The following is a 22,186-nucleotide window of genomic DNA, read 5'->3' on the forward strand; positions in this document are numbered from 1 at the left end:
GTTTCTACTGTATCCTCTCCAGAGCTTGACACATAGTAAGCACTCACCAAAGACTAGGATTATTATGATCCAGAGGACAGACAACCCAGCCAGGATGTCAAACAGGGAAGGATGAGAAGCAGCGTGGCTCAGAGGAAAGAGCCCGGGCTTGGAAGTCAGAGATCATGGGTTCTAATCCCAACTCCGCCACTTGTCAGCTGTGTGACTTCGGGCAAGTCACTTAACTTCTCTTCGCCTCAGTTACCTCATCTGTAAAATGGAAATCAAGACTGTGAGTCCCATGTGGGACAACCTGATTACCTTGTATCCCGCCCCCAGCGCTTTGAACAGTGCTTGGCACATAGTAAGTGCTTAACAAAAGCCATAATTCTTCTTCTTCTTCTTAAGGCTTCGGCGATGTGGGTCAGGGTGTGGAGGGGATAGCCCCTTCTCCTGCAGCCAAGCTAAGCAGGGCACAGTTGACCATTCTTCTGGGGTACCATGCTCCAAGAGGAGCTGAGAGGAAGCCGGTGGGCAAGGCTGGCAGAGGGGGGAGAAGACGGGCAGCAGGAGCTCTGCTCTCCTCCCTCTTCCCAAAGTTTCCTGACAGCTGCGGAGGAAGCGAGGCGAGAAGGGGTTAAGTTTTTCCCAACGTTTCCTGCGTTTGAATCCTTGAAGTCTCTGGAAATCGTCTGGCCCCGTTCCAGGCGGTATTGTGCTGGCACTGTTTGTGGGAGGCTGCCCGCCGCCCGCCGGCCCGCTCGCCTTTGTTGTCGGTCCCCCCTTGGGGTCCTCTCCCCCGGGAGGTGGGTGTGAAGGGGCAGCCCTCCCGGAGGAGGGGGCGTGGGGAGGGGGAGGGCGGCCCTGGCTTGACCACATGACCAAGTGGGCTCGGCTCCAAGCCTCGCGGCTGGCCTACAAAATGCGGCCCCCGGACTGAGCGGCCAGCACTTGGCTGCGGCGGGCTCGGCAGGCAGGAGGCCCGAGGAGGGCCTCGTGCAAACCAGCTGCCTGTCTGCCTCTCTCCCTCCTCCTCCTCCTCGCATCTGGGTTTTGGCACCAGGGCGCGCGCGCACACACACCCCAAACGCATACACCCACCCTCTCCATACGAACTCACACTCTCTAAACGCAATCACACACTCTCCAAACGCACCCACACTCCTCCAAACGCATCCCCACTCTCCAAACGCACCCCAACCCCCCTCCCCTACTCTCTCTCTCTCTCGCTCTGTCTGTCCCACTGACTCCCACCCCTTTCTGGATCTCCCCCCTTGCCCGGACGGCTCCTCATTCATTCAGTCGTATTTATTGAGCGCTTACTGTGTGCGGAGCATTGGACTAAGCGCTTGCAGCCCAGCTCCGGGCCCCGGTCCCAGGCTTCCCCGCCCCCCAGCAGCGGGAGGAACATGAATCCGCGGCTCTGGATGCTGGCTGTCCTCCTGCTCTGGGTCACCTTGACCGCAGTCTGTGGAGGTGAGTGAGGACCCTTGCGCCCCCTTGGCTCAAGTTCTCCCCGGGGATCGGGGGGCGACCAAGACGGGTGGGAGTGGGGGTTGATGGACTGGGGGACGTCCTTCTCCGTGCCAACTGGCTCAGCGGAGGAACGAATGCCCCAGCCGGGGGGTCGTGGAGGGGGAAGGCCGGAGCATAAAGGAACGCCTGGGTTTTTTCCACTTAAGGGATGGAGGGCTGCGGGACTGACGCGCGAATGCGTGGAGATGGACACATATGCAGACGTGACACTTGTTGCATAGGCTGAACCGCGAGGAGCCAGCTGTCGTTGCCTCCTTGCAAGCCAGGAGCTTTTTGCTTTCTCCCCCTCCTTCTGCGGTTTCTCCTCCTCCGGGGCTGGTCAGAGCAATCCTCCTTCTGGCCCCACGCTGAGGGGGGTCTTCCCCGAAGCCGCCCGCAGCACCCGGGAGAAAGGGCTTGCTCCGTTTCCCAACATAAAGCCCTAAATCTTGGAGGGAGGCCCCTGCTCTTTCTGCCTGGAAGAGAGGGATTTACGGTTTTCTCTGAGGCTGGATGCAAGCTCTCTCCTTCTGGCATTCCCGGTCACCCCAAAACCACTATCCAGGGGCTCCCGATCTCCTCCTCCCTCCAGTCTGGACCTGGTCATAAGGTCCTTCTAAGGATGTCTGTCTCCCGCTATGAGTAGATAGCCAGTCCCCCTAGCTCCTGCCCACAGGCAGCAAAGGTGAGGACTATGAGTACAGAAAATAGCTCTCAGAAGGAGAGGAGTCAGTCTGGAAGGGTAAGAACCCTCTAGAGTGAACTAGTTGGGATCCTCTGCATCCTTCTAGCCTGTAAAACTCATGGCGAGGGAAGCTGTCCGCTGATTATGTTGTGTTATACTTTCCTAAGCACTTAGTACAGTTCTTTGCACATAGGCAGCACTCGAACCACTGATTCGCTTGAGCAACCAGCAGTGGCGGTTTCCTTATGCTTGTTCAAAGGAAAGGATTGGTATGGTCAGGGAAAGTGCCTTGCCTAATCACAATGACATAATGTCCAGTATCCTGGTGATGGTCATTAAATGAAAGTAGATGATTCCTTCTTGCCCAGAAATCCATATCCCCCTCCAAAGACCCCTAAGTCCACTCTGATCCCTCAGGACATCCTGTGAATCTGATGTGGGGAAAAAGATCATTTTATTTTATGTGACGAAAATTGGCCATTCTCTTAATGCTGAGGCATTCCTATATCAGACCCCACTCCTCTCTTCACTTGGCAAACATGTGGCATCTCTGACAGCCAGTGGCCTCCAGGAAGGGGTGTGTTTAAGATTCCACATACTCAGCCTTGCTTGCCTCACACCTGTAGTTTTCAGCCCCATCCTGCAAACAATCCTGTTTTTATTTTCAGCTCTGTCCTCCCACCATTTTTCCCCCTTCTCCTCTGCACCACAACCCCTTGTCCCGCTCAGCCTGTGCCCTCTGTCAGGCTTTCTATTCCAGTCCTGAGATACCACACAGCTTTTTACAGACTTGGAATCTTTCTCTTGGGTTCTGACCTGGATTAGCCCCTGCTCTGCCAGAGCCGTCAATCCTCATCCACCGCTACCTTTCCCTCATCACCAAACATTCATTCAATCATTTATTGAGCATTTACTGTATGCAGAGCACTGTACTAAGTGCATGGAAAGTACAGTACAGCAATAGAGACAGTCCCTGCCCACAATGGGCTTACAGTCTAGAGGCGGGGAGATGGACATCAAAACAAGTAAACAGGCATCAATATAAATAAAATAAAATTATAAATATAATAAGTGCTGTGGGGCAGGGAGGGGGGGATGGAGCAAAGGGAGCGAGTTGAGGTGAAGCGGAAGGGAGGGGGAGATAAGGAAAAGGCTTAGTCTGGGAAGGCCTCTCGGAGGAGGTGTGCCTTCAGTAGAGCTTTGAAGTGGGGAAGAGTGGTTGCTTGGCAGGTTTGAGGAGGGAAGGCGATCCAGGCCAGAGGTAGGACGTGGGCCAGGGGTTGTTGATGAGACAGGCGAGATTGAGGCAGAGTGAGAAGGTTAGCACCAGAGGAGCGCAGTGTGCGGTCTGGGATGTAGAAGGAGAGAAGGAAGGGGAGGTAAGAAGGGGCAAGGTGATGGAGAGCTTTGAAGCCACTAGTGAGGAGTTTTTGTTTGATAGGTTGATAGGCAACCACTGGAGATTTTTGAGGAGGGGGTTGACATGCCCTGAATGTCGGAGGCTCCTTTTAACTCAAGCAAACCCAACACCCCCGAAGAGGACGAGCCCTCAAACTTCCAGTTTGGGCTGAGCAAGATCTCTGGCAGCAAAGGGCAAGTCAATGAGAGGAGGAGGGTTGCTAAAGTAGGAAGTGCAGTCAGGTGGCACTGAAAGTGAGCCAGAGACCTAGGTGGTGTTTGTGACAGCCTGGAGTAGTGTTTCTTTGTGCTACAGGAGCTGATGGGGGAAGGGACAGGAGGATGAAAAGATCCCAAGGGTGGGTAGTTCATACCTAAGGCTGAGAGAACTGAGGGTGACAGCAATCAAATCTTACTTAATGAGTGCTTGCTGTGAGCAGAGAGCACTGTACTAAACGCTTGGGAGAGCATACCTATACTATTGGTAGGTACTTTCCCTGCCCACAATGACCTTATAGTGTAGAGAGTGAAAGCAAATGGTGACCCTCTTAAACTTCAGGCTCTGCCTCAGGCCTGGGATGAAGTTGAGATGAAATGCCAAAGCAAGTGGGGAAGAAGGGAGAAGAGTAGAGGATGGTGTGGTGGTGGGGAGGGATGTGGAAAAGTACAAGAAGTGAAAGGGGGTTTGTCACCTCCCTTTTTGACTCACCTGGTAGAGCTATGGCTTTAGGAGTCACCCTGGACCCTGAAGGAATCTTGGTGGCTGTAGAGAGTAAGTGATACTCAAAAGATGCAGCAAGTCTGCCCCTAGAAGCAGGGCAGACTACCCTGCTTAGTTAAATTAGAAAAGAGAGAGAAGCCAATAAGGGGTCAGTCCCAGATTATTGCCTGCACCTGCAGGCTGCTTGTTGGTTTCTGGCTACGTTTTTATTTCCTTCTCCTGGTTTATTTAAAGTATCTATTTATATACTTTGTCCTATTTCTCCAGGGTTGTGTTATCCTTCCAAGGGTAAGCCTGGGTCCAGGTCAGTCTCCCAGGGATAAGGAAGACAATTCTGTGGGCTCCAGAATTTCCCTTGGGTGGGGGTGTCCCAACCAGAACCCCCCAGTCCACAAAGCAGCCACTCAGAATCCCTAGGGCATGTGAATGTGTGTGCACACCAAGTTTGCCTTGAAGCAGTTCTTTCCATGGAGGCTGAGGAGCCAGGGATAAAGGGAAACAGTATGGCCTAATTGATTAAAGCACTAGCCTGGGAGCCAGAAGACTGGGTTCTAATCCCATCTGTGCCAATTGCTTTCTTTGTGGCCTTGGGCAACTCCCAATTTCTCTGTGCCTCAGTTTCTTCAACTGTAAAATGGGGATTCAATACCTGTTCTCTCCCCTACTTAGGCTGTGAGCTCCATGGGAGACAGAGACTGCCTCCGACCTGATTAATGTGTATCTACCCCAGTACTTAGAACAGTGTTTTATTATAGTAAGAGCTTAACAAATATTATAAAAAAAGGAGTTTTCTCCTGAGAAAAGGCCAGGGGAAGAGTTAGTCTCTAGACTGTAAGCTCTTTATGGATGGGGAACATGTCCACTGATTCTGTTGTATTATACTCCCCCAGGCATTTATGCAGTGTTCTGCTCATAAGCGCTCAGTAAATGCCATTGATTAAAGGCAGGACTCATTCTCCCTTACCCACAGACATGAGGGGGAGAGCCATTGGGCCCTTCTCTATAACAGGAGTAAGTCACCCCCTGATCCCTGTAGTCTCACCCTGGTGGGAAAAGATTCAAGTGCTACATGAACTCCTTTCACTTGCCAGCCAGGCCAATGGGTGACCAAATCTCTGTCAAGAGTAGCAGCATGGTGTAGTGGATAGAGCACTTGCCTGGAAGTTAGAAGGACCTGAGTTCTATTCCCAGCTCCTCCACTTATCTGCTGTGTGACATTGGACAAGTTACTTAACTTCTCTGTGCCTCAGTAACTCCATCTGCAAAATGGGGATTAAGACTACCCGATTACCTTGTGCTTAGAACAGTGCCTGCCATATAGCTTACTAGCAAATACCACTTTAAAAAAAGTGTCCTCCAGCCTGATGATTTCCAATCGCTAAATCCTGCAGCTTTCCCAAGATGGTTGGTGAGGAGGGTGCCACCGTCCCGAGCACTGCCTCAGCCCTATTTCATCTTTTCAACCTGTGGGCGGAGCAGCTGCCATTTTACAAACCCTGGATGGTTACCTTATGTCCCAGAGGGATCTGGCTATGCTCCCTGCGTTGTCACCAAGTGAGTCTTGCTAGGACCCTGGCAAGATCCCAGTACTCTTGTGTGCAGAGAACATATCTGCTGACTCTGTTAATAATAATTGTGGTATATGTTAAGCAGTTACTCTGTGCCAGGCACTATACTAAGCGCTGGGGCGGGTATAAACAAATTGGGTTGGACACATCCCTTGCCCCTCATGGGGCTCGCAATCCTAATCCCCATTTTACAGATGAGGTAAGTGAGGCACAGAGAAGTGAAGTGACTTGCCCGAGGCCACCCAGCAGACAAGTGGCAGCCAGAATTAGAACCCATGACCTTCTCACTCCCAGGCCTATGCTCTATCCACTACGCCATACTTTCCCAAGCGCTTAGAATAGGGCTCTGCACATGTAAATGCTTAATAAATAGGATCGATTTCATTGCTCTTGATTGTAAGGTCTCCACTCTGCAAAGCTTCTCAAGTCCAACTGAGGGATTACCAGTTGTCTCTTGCACTGACCCAGCCAGCAAGGCTCTTTGTGGCCTGTTGCTTCTCTTCCTCACCCTCTGGAAGTCGACCCTAGGAGGGTTGATTGAGTGTTGGCTGGGGCAGTGTAGAAGGGAGGAATATGGTGGTCCTGTTCTGGTGGGAGTTGGAAGGTGCTACACTAGGGTGGGTTTTGTAGTCAAGGTCCTTCCCTTTCCGGGAACGGGTCATCCGACTCCAGCCAGGGAGTGACCCCTCGTGTTGAATGCAGAGTTATGACGCGTGGATCCGGCCTTGGGAGGGAGTTAGTTCACAGGAACAAGAGCAGGTGAACAAGTGATGAACGAGAATCAAGCCACCCGGGCAAGATTTAGGCCAGCCCAACCAAGGCAGGCCAGAGTTAATGGGTGTTTTGCCATTGACATGTTGTTGACAGGAATTTGATGGCTCTTCCTTTCCCCTGTGCCTTTTAGCTTGGACAAAGCGCTTTTCATGGCAATAACAAGCCTCATCCTGTCAGAACGACATGGTTTGGAAAGCTGAGCAAAACAACAACAACACTGGGAGTGTGCCGTCTCCACCATGGGGAGCTTGTGCCGCTGTCTGGGGACCCAAAGATGGGTCTGCTCGCCATCCCTCCCACCCGGGAGCAATAGGAAAGTAATATGAGACACGAGGGCTGGGCTCGCGACAAGACTTTAATGCCTTTAGCTGAACCCCAAGTGCCACACCTGAGCTTGTCTTTTTGGGTCTACCTCTCTTGGTTTGCTTTAGGCTGATCAAATTTTCCCTCCTATAAGCTGCAGGACAGTCACTTGAATTCCTCACAAAGTCTAGTAGTAGGGTCAATCAATCAATAATATTTATTGAGCACTTACTGTGTGCAGAACATTGTGCTAAGTGCCTGGGAGAGTATAGTTCAGAGTTGGTGGACATGATCCCTGCCCACAAGGAGTTTACATTCTAGAGGGGGAGGCAGACATTAATATAAATAAATTTTGGATATACACATAAGTCCTGTAGGACCGAGGGTGGGGTGAATATCAAGGGTGCCGATAGGCAATGTAGAAGGGGGAGGGAATAAGAGAAATTCATTGTCGTATTTATTGAGTGCAGAGGGCTCAGTCGGGGTAGTAGAGTAGTAGCAGTAGTAGTAATAGTGTAGTAATAACAACTGCAGTGTTGTTAAACACTTACTCTGGGCCACATGCTGAGGCAGATACAAGATGAGTCCAGAAACAGTCCCTGTCACCAGTGGAGCCTAGAGTCTAAGCAGGAGGGACGATAGATATTCAATCCTCAGTCAATATTTTTTCAAAACCTACTATGTGCAGAGCATTGTACTAAGCGCTTGGGAGAATATAGTATAACACATACATTCCCTGTCCAATTCTCATTTTGCAGATGAGGATACTGAGGCACAAAGGGGTGAAGTGATTTGCCCAAGATCACACAGCAGGGCAAGTTGTGGAGCCGGGATTAGAACCCAGGTCCTCTGATTCCCAGCCCTGTGCTCTATCCATTAGGCCAGGCTGCCTCTCTGTGTGCAAAGCACTGTACTAAATATTGGAGAAAAAAGTGCAGTGCTTAAAAGTAGACACAGTCCCTGGACCTCAAGGGGTTCACGCAATCTAAAAATAAATGGGGTGAAGCAGTCCAGTGCCCTGCACAAAGAACTCAGGCGTGTGAGTCCCACATGGGACAGAACTGGGTCTGATCTGATTGTACTGTCTCTACCCCAGCATTTAGCACAGCTTGGTAACACGTGCATCCCACTGTTTTATCACCCAGTCAATACTGTCGATTGATGGCTGGTTTAACTGACCAACACTGAACAGCCAAGCCAGCTTTTGGGTGGGACTTTGTTGCTAATCTATCAGGGTCTCCCCTAGTTTGGAGCGTTTCCCATGGCCGGAGGGTGGGTTGCTAGGGTCTCTACTGCAACCCTGAAGTCATAGTCTACAATCTGAGTAACACCTGAGGAATAGTAATAATAATCACGGTTTTTATTTGTTAAGTGATTACTATGTGCCAAGCCTGCTACTAAGTGCTGAGGTAGATAATTAGGTCCCAGATGGGGCTCATATTCTACGTAGGAGGGAGCACAAAATTCCCATTTTGCAGGTTGAGGAACTGAGGCACAGAGATGTTAAGTGAATTGCCCAAGGTCACGCAGCAGGCAAGTGACAGAGCTGGGATTAGAGCCCAGGTCCTCTGACTCCCAGTCCCGTGCTCTTTCCACTAGGCCCAGCTGCTTGGGGTGGGGTGGGAATGAGAGCAGCAGGGCAGAGAGCCTCTCTAAGAAGGTCCAGTCCTCCCTCCTTCCACCAGAGCTCTGTCCCTAGCATGTTGGCTTTCGGACTTCTGTGCCACTATAATGCTGGCAGAGAGCAAGAAGTTGCTCTGTGATTGGGCCACTTTGTGAAATGACTGGCTTTAAGTGGGCAGCACCTCTGCCTCTCCCCATCCAAGAAGATTTCAGGCCACAGTGGGGTCCGGGGCGTTTCTTGTGATAGTCAGTCTGCATTTCCACAGCTTTCTGGAATCTGCCAGCCAGATGGACAAAGCGTATGTGTCATTTTTTGGACAATCTGACCAGGATTGCATCTCTGCAGGGACTCTGGCTTAGAAAGAACCAGTTCCCCCCCCCCGCCCCCCGCCTACAAAAAAAACCTCTCTCTCTCTCTCTCTCTCTCTCTCTCTCTCTGTCTCTCTCTCTCTCTGTCTCTCCCCCTCGAGACGTGACACTTAAAAAGCTCTCAGACCAAGAGTCCTGAGCATGGAAAGTACCTTGACTTACAGAGGCTGACCCTCAGAATCAAGAACCTGGAGGAAGGCGCCGTGGTGGGAGCCGAAACCACAAGGGAGCCAGGGACCTGGGGCTGAGGGAGATTAGAATGTGGATGTTGTGATCGGGCAGAGGGGAGGGGAAGTGAGAAGCGTGTGTGGAGACTTAAGTGGAGCTGAGTATGGGCTGAAAGCAGAGACAAGGGGCAGGGGGTAAGGTGTATGAGCATGTGATGGGGGTGAGGTATTTGTGAGGAAGACAGGTCTGAAGAAGGGACCTTCAGCATGGGAAGTGGAGTGAAAATGAGGTCCCAAAGCTCTGATGGCGATGGGTATGCCACCCTCTGGGAAGTGCTCCTGGCAGGCTCTGCTCTGGGAAGCAGGTGATCTGGCTTCCGGTGACCAGGAAGCGGCACTCTAGGAAGTACTACAGCATCCTGATGGCTCCCAGAGGGGGCATCATTGAGGAAGCCGGCCTCCCTGCTGCCTCCTTGCTGTGAACCGGCCTTCCATTCCAGTGGGTCACGGGACTCTGTGTCATGGGGGGTCAGGGATGTGCCTGGAACAGTATGACTGGAGCCATCCCAGGGCAGGGCTGAGTCCTATGGCATAGGACTTCAGAAACAGGTGGGGGAAATCCAGATATGGCCCTCATCAGGGAGGAATGGCATACAGTGTTACCATGGGCAAGTCACAACTTCTCTAGGCCTCAATTATTTCATTTGTAAAAAATGGGGATTAAGAGGAGTGTGAGCCCAATGTGGGACAGGGACTGTGTCCAACCTAATTAACTTGTATCTACTCCAGAGCTTAGAACAATGCTTGACACAGAGTAAGCACTTAACAAGTGCCATAATTATCATTATCTCTGGGCAGCATATGGCTTCCTTCTCCTTCCTCCTTTAATGATCATTTTGCTGTCGGTTAAGCTCTTACCCCAGACTCTGGAGTAGATACAAGATATTCAAGTTGGACATAGCCCCTGCCCCATATGGGGCTCACGATCTCAGTTGAAGGGAGTAGGATTTAATCCCCAATTTTCAGGTGAGAAAACTGAGGCCCAGAGAAATGAGGGGACTTGCCTAAAATGAAAGAGCAGAGAAGGGTTGGAGCCACCTGAGGCTGTTGCTTTAGTTTCAGATGAAACCAGTTCTGTTAAGTGGTTTGGAGGTACACAAACACCCCCATCCCAATCAGCTCCCGTCAGGGTGCAACCCTTAGGACTGCATCGTCACATGGGGACTTGAAGACATTCATTCAGTCATTTATTGAGCGCTTACTGCATGCAAAGCAAGGTACTAAGTGCTTAAGCACACTGCCTCAGGACAGGGAGAATAAGGAACTCTAACATTTAGCCCTTTGACATTTGCCGAGGCCTTGCAAGGATTCCCGTTGGGGTCAGCCCACTTGACTCTGATTTTCTGGGGAAACTGAGGTACCGATCAAAACTAAGGAAGTCATGTGGTCAGCAGGGCTTGGGGTTGCAGTTTTAGGTCCTGAACCTGGGCTCCCATTTGCAGCCCTTCTCAATTTGAGATTACTGTCTGGCCTGGCTGCCGGGTGCCTAGTGGGACAGAGAGTGCTGGGAGAATCAGTTGAGGTGGTCAGAGGGAAGTTTTAACAAGTTGAAAGGGTGTCAATCATGGGGTAGCCCCCAAACCCCAAGAAGAGAGGGAAGAGAGTTCACTGTAAACTCATTGTGGGTCGGGAATGTCTATCAGTTCTGTTGCATTGTATTCTCCCAAGCACTTTTCAAGTATTTTTGCCATCTTCCAGCCCCACGGAGCATATATGTATGTATGCATATGTATGTATATATGTGTCTATATATGTACACACACCTACCTATCTGTAATTTCTTAATTTATTTACGTATACTAATGTCTGTGTCCCCACCAAGACTGTGAGCTCATTGTAGGCAGGGAATGTGTCTTGTTTATTGTTGTATTGTACTCTCCAAAGTGCTTATTACAGTGCTTTGCACACAGTAAGCGCTCAATAAATACAATTGAATGAATGAAAGTACTTAGTACAGTGCTTTGCACACAGTAAGCACTCACCAATGAATACCACTGATGATAATGATGATGCGGCATGGCCTAGTGGATGGAAGACAGGCTTTGGAGTCAGAAGAACCTGGGTTCTAATCCCAGCTCCTCCACTTGTCTACTATTTGACTTGGCAAGTCACTTAACTTCTCTGTCCCTCCATTATTTCATTTGTAAAATGGGGATTAAGATTGTGAGCCCCATGTGGGACAGGGACTGCATCCAACCTGATTACCTTTATCTACCCCCATGCTTAGTACAGTGTTTGGCACATAGTAAGTGCTTCAAAAATATGACAGTTATTAATGAAGAGGGGAGTGATAGGCTCCAGACGTGACTTCCTGTAAGTTGCTATGGATTTCTTCCTGGGAGTTGAGGGCAGGCACTTCCTAGAGAAAGCCAAGAATGGGCTGAGTGGTTCCAGGAAGATGTAAGTGGACGGGAGCACGTTGCGGGTGCATGAGGAAGAGACAGAGCCCCAGTGACATCTGGAGTTGACAGGAGGAGATTGAAACTTCCTACTTTTTCCCCAAAAATAACCCCTCCTGCCCCAGCTAGAATAATGGCAGGAGGAAGGAAGTGGGATGAAGTCAGAGCAGGGGGCTGCATCAGGGAGGAGACCTCCTCTTCCACCAATCCAGGGAAACTAATTTTAGCAACTCTTCCTTCCCCGGGAGGAAACAGCCTTCTCAGCCATTTTGGTGGTGCGATACCCCAGATAAACTGGGATATCTATACATTATGTATTAAAAATTATCATCTAAACTATACATTATACTATAAATTATTTATATTAATGTCTGCCCCTCTCGACTGTAAGCTTGTTCTAGTCAGGGAACATGTCTACCAATTCTGTATTGTACTCTTAGAAGCATTTAATGCAATGCACTGCACACAGTAAGGGTTCAATCAATACCATTGATAATGGGAAGATTCTATGGAGGAGAGCGAAAGGAAACCAGTGTGATGGAGCAGAGAGAAAACAGGAGTCCTGGGGCCCTACCTGCTGCTTCTAGAACCCAGTCAGGTGACCAGGGTTCTGATCTGGCTCTGCCATTTATCTGCTGTGTGACCTTGGGCAAGTCACTTCATTGCTCTGTGCCTGTTTCCACATCTGTAAAATGGGGCTTAGATATCTGTTCCCCCTCTTAGGCGGTGAGCCCCATGTGGGACAGCGACTTTTTCTGATGTGATCGTGTTTGTATCTACTCAAGTGCTTAGTTCAGTGCCTGGCACAAGTAAGGGCTCATCTAATACCACAGTTACCCTTATTTATTATTATTCCAGTGGTTGATGTAAGTAGAAGCTCAGTGAGGCCTGCTTTTATTTGTGGTTCAGCAGGCATTTGTAGGGTGAGAAAACTCAAGGGTTTCTTGTTCAGGGCCTGGGAGGAGGCCAGGTTGAAAGAAGGGAAAGATCACTTGGGTCCAGAAGGTCTAAGCTAGGCAGCAGAGAGACCGAATAAGGAGGAGACTCCAAACCTTGGAATTTCTGGGCTGGCCCCCCACAAAAGAGATAAAGAGAATCCTAGAACAAAAGAATTGTGACTTAAGCTCCTTTTGAGCAGGGAACATGTCTACATTTCTACCAGCTTTAATATTGTATATTCTACTCTCCCAAGCACTTAGTACAATGCTCTGCACACAGTAAGCGCTCGATAAATTTGATTGATTGATTTACTAGGTGCCAAGCATTGGGATAGGTACTATTCAATCAGATCCAGCCCATGTACCAAATGGGGCTTGCAGTCCAAAGTTTGGGGGATGGGGTGAACAGATATTGAATTCTCATTTTACAGATAAGGAATTTGAGGCTGAGGAGTGATTTTTGTCCAAGGTCCGACAGCAGACAAATGCCAGAGAGGCGACTTCTGATTTCAGAGCAGGTCTTCCGACTCCTCGTCCTGCGCTCTGTCTACTAGGTCATGCTGCTACTCTGAGAAGCTAAAGGAAAAACAACTGGCTACCAAAGAGCTTTTTGGGGCCAGTGCAGGAAGGGGTCAGCTATGAGGGCCAGCAAGCTCTCTTTTGTTTACGACCTCCTTCCTCTAAACTATAAGCACACCCCCCCCCCCTAAATAATACTCATAATAATAATGGTTTTTGTTAAACAGTTACTATGTGCCAGGCACTTTACTAAGCTCTGGAGTGGATACAAGCAAATTGGGTTGGACGCAATCCCTGTCTCGCATAGGGTGCACAGTCTTAATCCCCATTTTATGGATGAGGTAACTGAAGCACAGAGAAGTGAAGTGATTTGCCCAAGGCCACACAGCACACAAGTGGCAAAGCAGGGATTAGAACCCAATCCCCTATGCCATGCTGCTTCCTCTTGACTTCTTTTAGACTGCAAGCTTGTCATGGGCAGGGAATGTGTCTGTTGTTGTACTCTCCCAAGTGCTTAGTACAGTGCTCTGCATACTGTAAGTGCTCAATAAATATGACTGACTGACTGACTTCCTGTCCACAGGACCACTGCCCGAGGCTTCTGATGGAAGAGAACTGGAGGAGGGGCACATCCGCCACCTGGTGCAACCAAAGACCATGAGGAACGGCGCGGGGCCCCGGCAGGGGGGCCGGAGGAAGTTCCGCCGACCCAGACCCCGGCTCTCGCACAAGGGGCCGATGCCTTTCTGAGCAGGTAACTGAGCCCCAGGTGGAGAGCCTGTTCATAACAGGTTGGGAAAATCCTGGAAGGACTTGCCTTGGGATGGGGAAATGCCTTGTTTCCTAGCCATCTGGCTAATAATAATAATAATAATAACGGTATTTGTTAATCGCTTCCTATGTGCCAAGCACTGTTCTAAGCACTGGGGGGATACAAGGTAATCAAGGATGTCCCACGTGGGGCTCACAGTCTTAATCTCCATTTTACATATGAGAGAACTGAGGCACAGAGAAGTGACTTGCCCAAAGTCATGCAGCTGACAAGTGGCAGAGCCGGGATTAGTACCCATGACCTCTGACTCCCAAGCCCGTGCTCTTTCCACTGAGCTGGAACATCTGTCTAAAATGAAATGTTTCTCATTTACCACTCTCTCCCTCCCTGTAGGAAGGAGCAATAGAGGGGAATGAATGGAAGGAAACAAAAGTGGATAGGAGGGAGATGGTGGAATCTAAAGGAGAAGGAGGCGTTGGAAAAGGCAGAGAGGAGCAGGAGAGTGATGGGAGGGAAGACCAGGTAAATCTGCCACTTGCCTGCTGAGTGACATCAGGCACATTCTCTGTGCCTCAGTCTCCTCATCTGTAAAATGGAGATTAAACACATGTTCTCCCTTCTTAGTGAGCCCCATGTGGGACAGGGACAGTCTGATCTGTTTATCCTGTACCTACTTTATCACATAATAGCACACATGGTAAGCACTTAAAAATACCACAATTATTATTATTTAAAACTACTAGTCCATCAGAGTGGGATCCAGAGCTTGGGCCACTGACACCCACGGGACTAGCCGCTCCCCACGGGTTCTCTTTCCCTTGTGGAAGCCCATCAAAGAACTAGTAAATTGGTCTGAGGTGTCACTTTAGAAGAACTTTCTGCCTCTGGTACCCAGACCATCTTTCCAAATATAAATTAAGAGGCTTCAGGGGATGTCAACATCCTCCACTGTGATAGTATTCTTTTTAAGTGCTTACTATGTGCCAGGCATTGTACTTAGTGCCGGGGTGGATTGGGTTGGACAGAGTTCCTGTCCCACATGGGGTTCGCAGTCTTAATCCCCATTTTACAGATGAGGTAACTGAGGCCCAAGGCCACACAGCAGGCAAGTGGCAGAGTCAGGATTAGAACCCAGATCCTTCTGATTTCCAGGCCCATACCCTGTCCAGTAGGCCATGCTGCTTCTCTTTACCAAGTGGTATCCATATTCTCACAACTGGAGATGCTCGAGTTATTAGTTTCCTCAGTAATTTGCCTTTTGCAGTGTAATCTTCAATAGTTTCCTAACAGCCTAGATCTAGGATATGTAAGATATTGTGACTGGAGGCTCCTTTGCTATATTTTCCTGGTCCTCCTTTGGCTCTCTGCTTAGACAGCTCTGTTCCACCAAATATTTTATTAAGATGGATTTCTAATCACTGTTTTCATGAAAGTCCATAAAAAAATTGCAAACACTACTCATAAGTCTTTGCTGCTATACATTTTCAGGGAAAAATGATGTCCCACCCAAACATGGATTTTTTCACAGTCAAAAAAACCCATAATCAGAAATGAATGAAAACTCTGGGGCTCTTTTTTAAAGTTCATTTTAGATGGATTCAGGCGACTGAGGGAGATACAGATTACGGTTAGGCAACAAACTTACAATACTTCAATAGTCAATAATCTTCCTTTTTCTTAGAAGTGGCAGACATTTTCCCTTTTCATTTAAACAAAAAAACACAACAATTCCTGAAATCCCTGGATTGAAGCCCTGTGACAGTTGAAACTGAAGGGGCTTTGGGTGGATATTGACATCTGAAAAAAGGGTCATGAAGCCAAAGAAGGTAGCTCCAAAGACACACTGGATTCTTTCGAAGGGAATAAAGGTCCCTGTGCAGTGTCACGCCACTTTGGAAAGAAAAGTCCTTCCCTAATCTATTTGAATAGATTGTGTTCACTTACTAATTAGCTCAGTGGGAATCCTAGAGTTCTCCTCCAGCAGCTATGGGGGAGACAAGCTAAATGATCACAATTTACTTCCTAAGCATGAAATTCCCCTAGGCGTGATTTACCACGTTGTTTCCTGGAGCATCTGTTCTTAAGGATGAAGGAGAAAGAATCTTCACCCTAAACCTGTGCTGAGGAGAGGGACTCCTCCCCCTCCCCCCGTCCCCCCACCTTCCCACTCACCCTCTCAGTAGCCCCACTCACAGCTGGCATTCAGCTGAAGTTCCCTTTTGCTCTTTTTCCCCGCCTCCCCTAACTCTTCCATCAGGTTTAATGTGCACATATGCACACGCACCCTGTGCAGAGGGGTAGGGAACTGGAAAATATCCAACTGAAAAGTCTGAGCAAGAGCACTTTTTTTTTGGTTAAGCGTTTTACTAGGTGCCAAGCACTGTGTAAAGAACTGTGCATAATAAGAAGATAACAACATAATCAGGTTGGACACAGTCCCGGTCTCATGGGGCTGACATTCTTAATCCCATTTTAAAGAGGAGATAACTGAGGCACAGAGAAGTTAAGGGACTTGCCCAAGGTCAACCAGAAAAGAAATGGCAGAGCTGGGATTTGAATCTAGGTCCTTCGGACTCCCAGACCCAGAGCAGCCTGATAGCTAGCGTTGGGTGGCAGTCTCCACAGGCCACCAGGGAGCTCCAGGGTCGGGAATAGGAGTGAATCCACGTTCATGCTGCCTCTTCCATTCATATTTGTATGGGTCTTTCTGAATCTGGTTCTGATTGTCAGTGGAGTAAAAGGACTTCTTTCACTTCAATTGTATCGGTCAATATCCCATTCAGTTTAGGAGCCCAGTAAATATTGCCATAAGTACTTCCATAAAGACTTTGGAAGTGTTTTAAAAATGTTTAAAGTAGCCCATTAAACCGTGATAAGTATTGTGTTAAATCAAGCCAATGCTTCACCTCCTTCCTCATTTTCCTCCCCAAGGGAGGTCAGGGAATCTGGACTGCAGAGTTTGTGGCTTGGGGGCTTGGGATGGGGGGGTGGGGATTGCTCTGAAGCCCCCAACTCCTGTTTCCCACTGAAGGGCAGTGTCTCAGGACAGTCTGCAGGAACTCTGCCCCATTCTTTCTTTCCCCCAGCCCAAGCTCCTGTGGTAAACCCAGACAGTCTCTTTGGGAGAGCACATGTCCCATTGAATGAGGAAGAAAATGTATTAATTGTGAGTTTTGTGTATGATCACAACACAACAATGTGGCCAGGATGTGGATCCTTCATTGGCTTTTTCAACCATGCAAGTCCTCGTAGATGAACTTCATGGTCAGTGGTGTCCTTGTCTTCATGGCTCCTTTACTGACTCATTGGGAAGCAATTGTTAACACTGGGCCTCAGCCCTGAGCAAAATAACCTAACTTGTCTTTGAGATCTTTGTAACCCACCAGCCCTCATTTGATTATTAAAGACTTCGGTCAATTCAATCAAGCATAGCAGAGTAACTTAAAATTCCTCCACGTTAAATAGGCAGGGTTTTCGTCAAGATGTGTGCCAATCCAGCTATGAGGTGTTGAACAATGGCTCCCGTTATTGATGTTTGATTCCCAGTTTTTTTGGGGGGGCATATGTAGGATCGCAAATTGTATCTCAAGTTGTGTGTGTACTTCGGGTAGAAAACTTCACTTTCCTTGCTTTGAGTAGGAAGGCTTAAGTTTCCTCTAGTGGTAAGTGGGAAGAGGGTGGGTTGGAGAGGGGTGGTATTCCCCCAGGGAAGAGAAGCCAGCTGCAGGTCTCCCTCCCCTCCCCCCCAACACACATACATACCACCACCTTGGACACACCATTACCAATTTGGGAGTGGGCTGGTGAGCTAGAGGCTTATGAGTTGCCAGCCTGTCTGAGACTGAAATTGGCTTCTGTTGAGAATCACTTATTCAGACAGCGAAGGGAATAGCTGGAGGGTGGTGGGGGAGGGGTGTTGCCTCCTTGTCAGACAACACTTTACAGCATGGCCTGGTGGATAGAGCACAGGCCTGGGAGTCAGAAGGTCATGGGTTCTAATTCCGGTTCTTGTCTGCTGTCTTATCTGCTGTGTGACCTTGGGTAAGTCATTTAACTTCTCTATGCCCCAGTTACCTCATCTGTAAATTGGGGTTTAGGACTCTAAGCCCCACGTAGGACAAGGGACTGTGTCCAAACCGATTTGCCTGTGTCCACCCTCGTGCTTTATATAGTGCCCGGCACATGGTGAGTGCTTAACAAGTACCACAATTATTATTATCCCACCCACTTCCTGTTTGAGAGGTTATGCTGGAGTGTCCCAATTGACTGGTCTTTCTTCCTTGTGCTTATTTTGTAGGACCAGTGAGGGGATAAGGATCTGCCCCACCCCACCATCCACGTCTTTGTTTGATGGACTGATCCGCTTGTCTTCAGGTCCTGAGTTTGGGGCTCGTTCCTGCTGATGTCTCCAGGCTGTTCCCACCTGCCAACCTCCCCATGTAGCTGCCCAAGACAGAGTGATCCTGCGTCTGGTTCGGCTTTCCTGAATCTGACCTCTAGGCCTTCTCCCTGCCTTCATCCTTCCCTGTTTTCCATCTTCCCCATCCTGCTCCGGCCTCCTCCCGCAATCCCCTCTTCACTATGTGTCCCTGCCTCCCACCAACCCCAGTTTGAGAAGTTGTCTCTCAGCACCATGTATCCCGAAGCAGCTGTGTCTTTTGTCTCCCCGGATTCTCCCCTCAAAAGTCCCTGAGCTTGCTTGGGTCAGATCAACTAGTGGAGATGGGGCTGGAGGGGGAATCCAGGCCTCAGAAGACTGCTTGCTTGGGGAAGGAATTGCTGTATAGGGAGCCTCTGGGATCCCTTGGGGGGGAATTGGGTGGGGAAGCTGTGCCTTGGGGTGAAGACTCTGTCTCAATTGATTGGGTTAATTAATTTGGTGGGGGCGGTGGTGTTAGCTCTATTGGGAAAAGCCGCTGACGTGAAGAGTCTACCTATCCTTGGTGTCTGGCCAAAGCCTCGGATCTCTCTCCTCAGGGTGTGAGGTGGGGACAGCCAAAAGAACAGCTGTGTCCTTGCTCAGCTGAGGGTGAGGGGTGTGATGAGGGGGTGAGAACGCAGCTTGAACAAGAAGCACTTTGTCATATGGGGCTGTTCCTCTTTGGGGGAAATGCCCCTGTCTCCCCTTGCCTTTATGTTGTATGTTTCCTCCTCCCCTCTCCCTTTTAGAAATTTAAAAAAGATAAGAGATATATATATAAGTACATACGTATATATAGAAAGTCAAAGGAAGTTATTTTTGTTAAGATAATGGATTTTGGGGGTGTTTATTTATTCTCTAGGTGCTGAAACCTCCAAAGCTCTTGGATTTAAAAGTTTGGAAAACTGAAATTCCTTCTCTCAGCCATCTGGAGTGGCCCAGTCCCTAGTCTTGTCTCATCCTCCTTCTCCAAGCCAAACCCACGATTGTGGGCACCTGGGGTGTCCGGAGAGGCTGCAGTCCCAGAATTCTCTCTCGGGTTTTCCCTGTGCCAAAGGACATGTTACAGGGCAGAAGTCTTCCAGGTGATGCCCATTCCCCCATGAGGTCTATTTTGGAGACTTGGCAGGGAGGATGTGTGCTTATCCCTGACCTTTCTTGAGGCAAGAAACCAGACATCATGGCAGAATCTGGCCCCATCCCCTGCCCTGCCCAGGTACCAGTGCCAGGGAGGAGGTGGCAGGTGATCACAGAAAATCTTATTATTTCCATCTCTGATGGGGATCCAGGGTGGACATGGAAGATTTGTATTCTCTGATGCCAAGAGACAGTCACAAGGTGCGTCAAAGAACGTGCCCTTCTTTTCAATTATCCCAGGACCAGGCCCTCACTCCAAAGTCTCCTGGTCTGTGCCCTTCACCCCGGCCAGCCCCAGGTTCAGGGTCTACTCCTCAGTGGCACAGCATTTCATATATTTGGTGCTTTCGTGTTATATTTTATAGCCATTCAGTATACCTTCATAACCCGCTGGGTGTATTCAGTATACCAGCCTAGCATACCTGCGTAACTCCCTGTGACTTGTCAGTATTCCGTTCCCCAACCATGTGATGGCCTATTATTACAGGTATTTGACAGTACAACCAAATCAGATAGTTTGAAAAAGGGGTGAGAGCTTTTTAACTCAAAGGAAGAATGATGTTTTTTAATGTTTTTTTTTTTTTAAGGGCCAAGAGAGAGCTTTAAATGCTTTGACCTAGTGACCTCTTCTTCCCATTTCTGGCTTAAGTGGCCACTAGCATTTAAACCTGATGCAACCAAAACAACTTTGGGAGCTTCGATTTGCCTGTCCCAGCAGCTAGCCCCTCATGGCCCATCTCCTTGAAACTGCCGGCCTCCCAGCACAGTGGAGTGGAAATGCTATGGTGAGAGCCACTACCACTTTGACAGACTTAGCTTTGTTGTCCCGGTCCCTGATTTTTGATTTGGTTGATGGATGTGTTGGGTGGGAGGTTAGGGAGAGGGGAGAAGTGGGCTGGGTTGGCTGTTCCATAAAGCAGCAAGAAGCCCCTTGTTTCTTCTCTGCAGCGTCCCCTTCCTCAAGATCACTGGGAAAGAGGTCTTGGGGAGTGGGAAATTTCAGCTGACTGCAATGGGGTTTTATGACAAGGTTTAGGATTGAGGTAGGGGGGCTAGCCAGAGGACTGGGAGCTTAGTGACCCCAACAGATTTGGGGGGCAGATTCACGGGAATGATACTGAGCCCTAAGATCATAGGTTGATTAATCAGTGGTGTTTGTTGAGTGCTTGTGGTGTGCAGAGCACTGCTGAGTACTTGGAAGAATACAACCAAGTTGGTAGACAAGATGCCTGCCCTCAAGGACCTTAATTTAGATCCTATGGAGTTTGGCATATTGGGAAAGGGGGCTGGGTTTTATTGATTGAAGTAGAGCCTGAAATTGGGGGGCTCAGGTTCCAGAGCCTCATGGATCTGACCAGTAGCTACCCCAACAGCTGTGAAACAAACCAAGGTTTTCCCTGTGCTCAGGCTGCCTCCCAGTTGGCCACCATTTTCCCACCCAGTTGAGGAGACAGCCCCGGGATTTCCAATTTTGCTGGGTGCTGGGGAAGCTGAGTGAACCAGGAGAACTGAGGGTCTGGAACAGGAGACAGGTTGGAGAACACTTTCCCATGGTGCAATCTCCTGGCTGGCTGCCAACTACCAGAGGGGGCAACTCTGCCCTGACCCTGGGGTTGCCCACCTGGATGTGTCCAGCCAGCTAGAGGGTTTGTATGTCGAGGCACACACCCCTTCTCACTGCAACCATGCCCTTCACTCCTTGGGATGTTTTGTAGCATGACCCTGCCCAGAGTGGCAGCAGGGGGATCTGGGCAGGTTCGGTGAAGTGGTATAGTAGGGACTGGGTCATCAATGTCACTGAGTCAGAGTCTAGGGATTGCCTGGTTCTCCTTAGGTTCTGAGCCTTGTCATTGGCTTTGGGCTATTCCCTGCTTGGCGGCCCTGGCAGCAGCTGCTTTCTGAAGCTAAATCTGGGTGCTATCCCTCTAGATTGCAAACTCACTGTGGGCAGGGAATGTCTGTTTGTTATATTGTACTCTTCCAAGCACTTAGTACGGAGCTCTGCACGCAGTAAGCGGTCAAATATGATTGACTATTTCACCTCCCTCAGGGTTCCGTGAAGAGAGTTTCTTTGCCCTGGATTTCTGTGTCCTCAAGTTCCCCAAGTTGGGGGCAGGGGGAGAAGCCAGAGCTATAGAGGGATCCCTTCAGAACCACTTCCCCCAGTTGGCTTGTGTGTCCTCTTATATATATATATATATATATATACACACACACACACACACACACACACACACACACACACACACACACACACACACACACACACACACACACACACACACACACACACACACACACACACACACACACACACACACACACACACACACACACACACCCCGCCCCCCAAATCTTTCTGCTTTATCAACTTCAGCTAGGCTGCAGTCCTGCCATGACCTGCAGCAGTTTGGGCTCTGGCCAATCAGCCCCAGGTCCAGGACATTTAACATGCATATGATCTGCAGTACTGCTCCCAGAGGCCAGGACATTCAGGGAAATGTGGGGGGTGGGGAAGAGAGCAGAAACAGGCCAGAGGAGGAAATGGTTCTTGTGAAATATTTAAGATGGTTGTTTATGGTTCTTATGCTAATTTATACAAAATATAAAAGCTTTTTCTTTGAGAAATTGCTCCCTTTTGGTAACTGTTGTTCACTGTGTTTGTAAAGACTGTTCTGTGTAAATACATCTTTATAATAAAGAGTAAAAATGAACCCTTATTTTATGAGGGGGAAATAAATGTTCCTGTCTTTCTCCTTTGGGGGCATATGTTTAAATCTGTACACTTGATATGCCTGTGTTTGATTGGCCTGGTGAATGCATGCAGTCTTGCACATGG

At 49.1% G+C, this 22,186-nt stretch overlaps 1 protein-coding gene across 1 annotated transcript; it reads left to right on the plus strand.

Annotated features, from left to right (window-relative positions):
- The first annotated feature begins 1,000 nt into the window (after window positions 1–1,000).
- On the plus strand, window positions 1,001–21,529 carry APLN (apelin). Its single transcript, XM_038748554.1, has 3 exons — window positions 1,001–1,455; window positions 13,602–13,772; window positions 18,088–21,529. Exons 1-2 carry the CDS (start codon window positions 1,389–1,391, stop codon window positions 13,766–13,768), a joined length of 234 nt encoding a protein of 77 aa, XP_038604482.1. The 5' UTR covers window positions 1,001–1,388; the 3' UTR covers window positions 13,769–13,772; window positions 18,088–21,529.
- Window positions 21,530–22,186: the final 657 nt, after the last annotated feature.

This window comes from Tachyglossus aculeatus, chromosome 6 (assembly GCF_015852505.1).
Source record: "Tachyglossus aculeatus isolate mTacAcu1 chromosome 6, mTacAcu1.pri, whole genome shotgun sequence".
Classification (NCBI taxonomy): domain Eukaryota; kingdom Metazoa; phylum Chordata; class Mammalia; order Monotremata; family Tachyglossidae; genus Tachyglossus; species Tachyglossus aculeatus.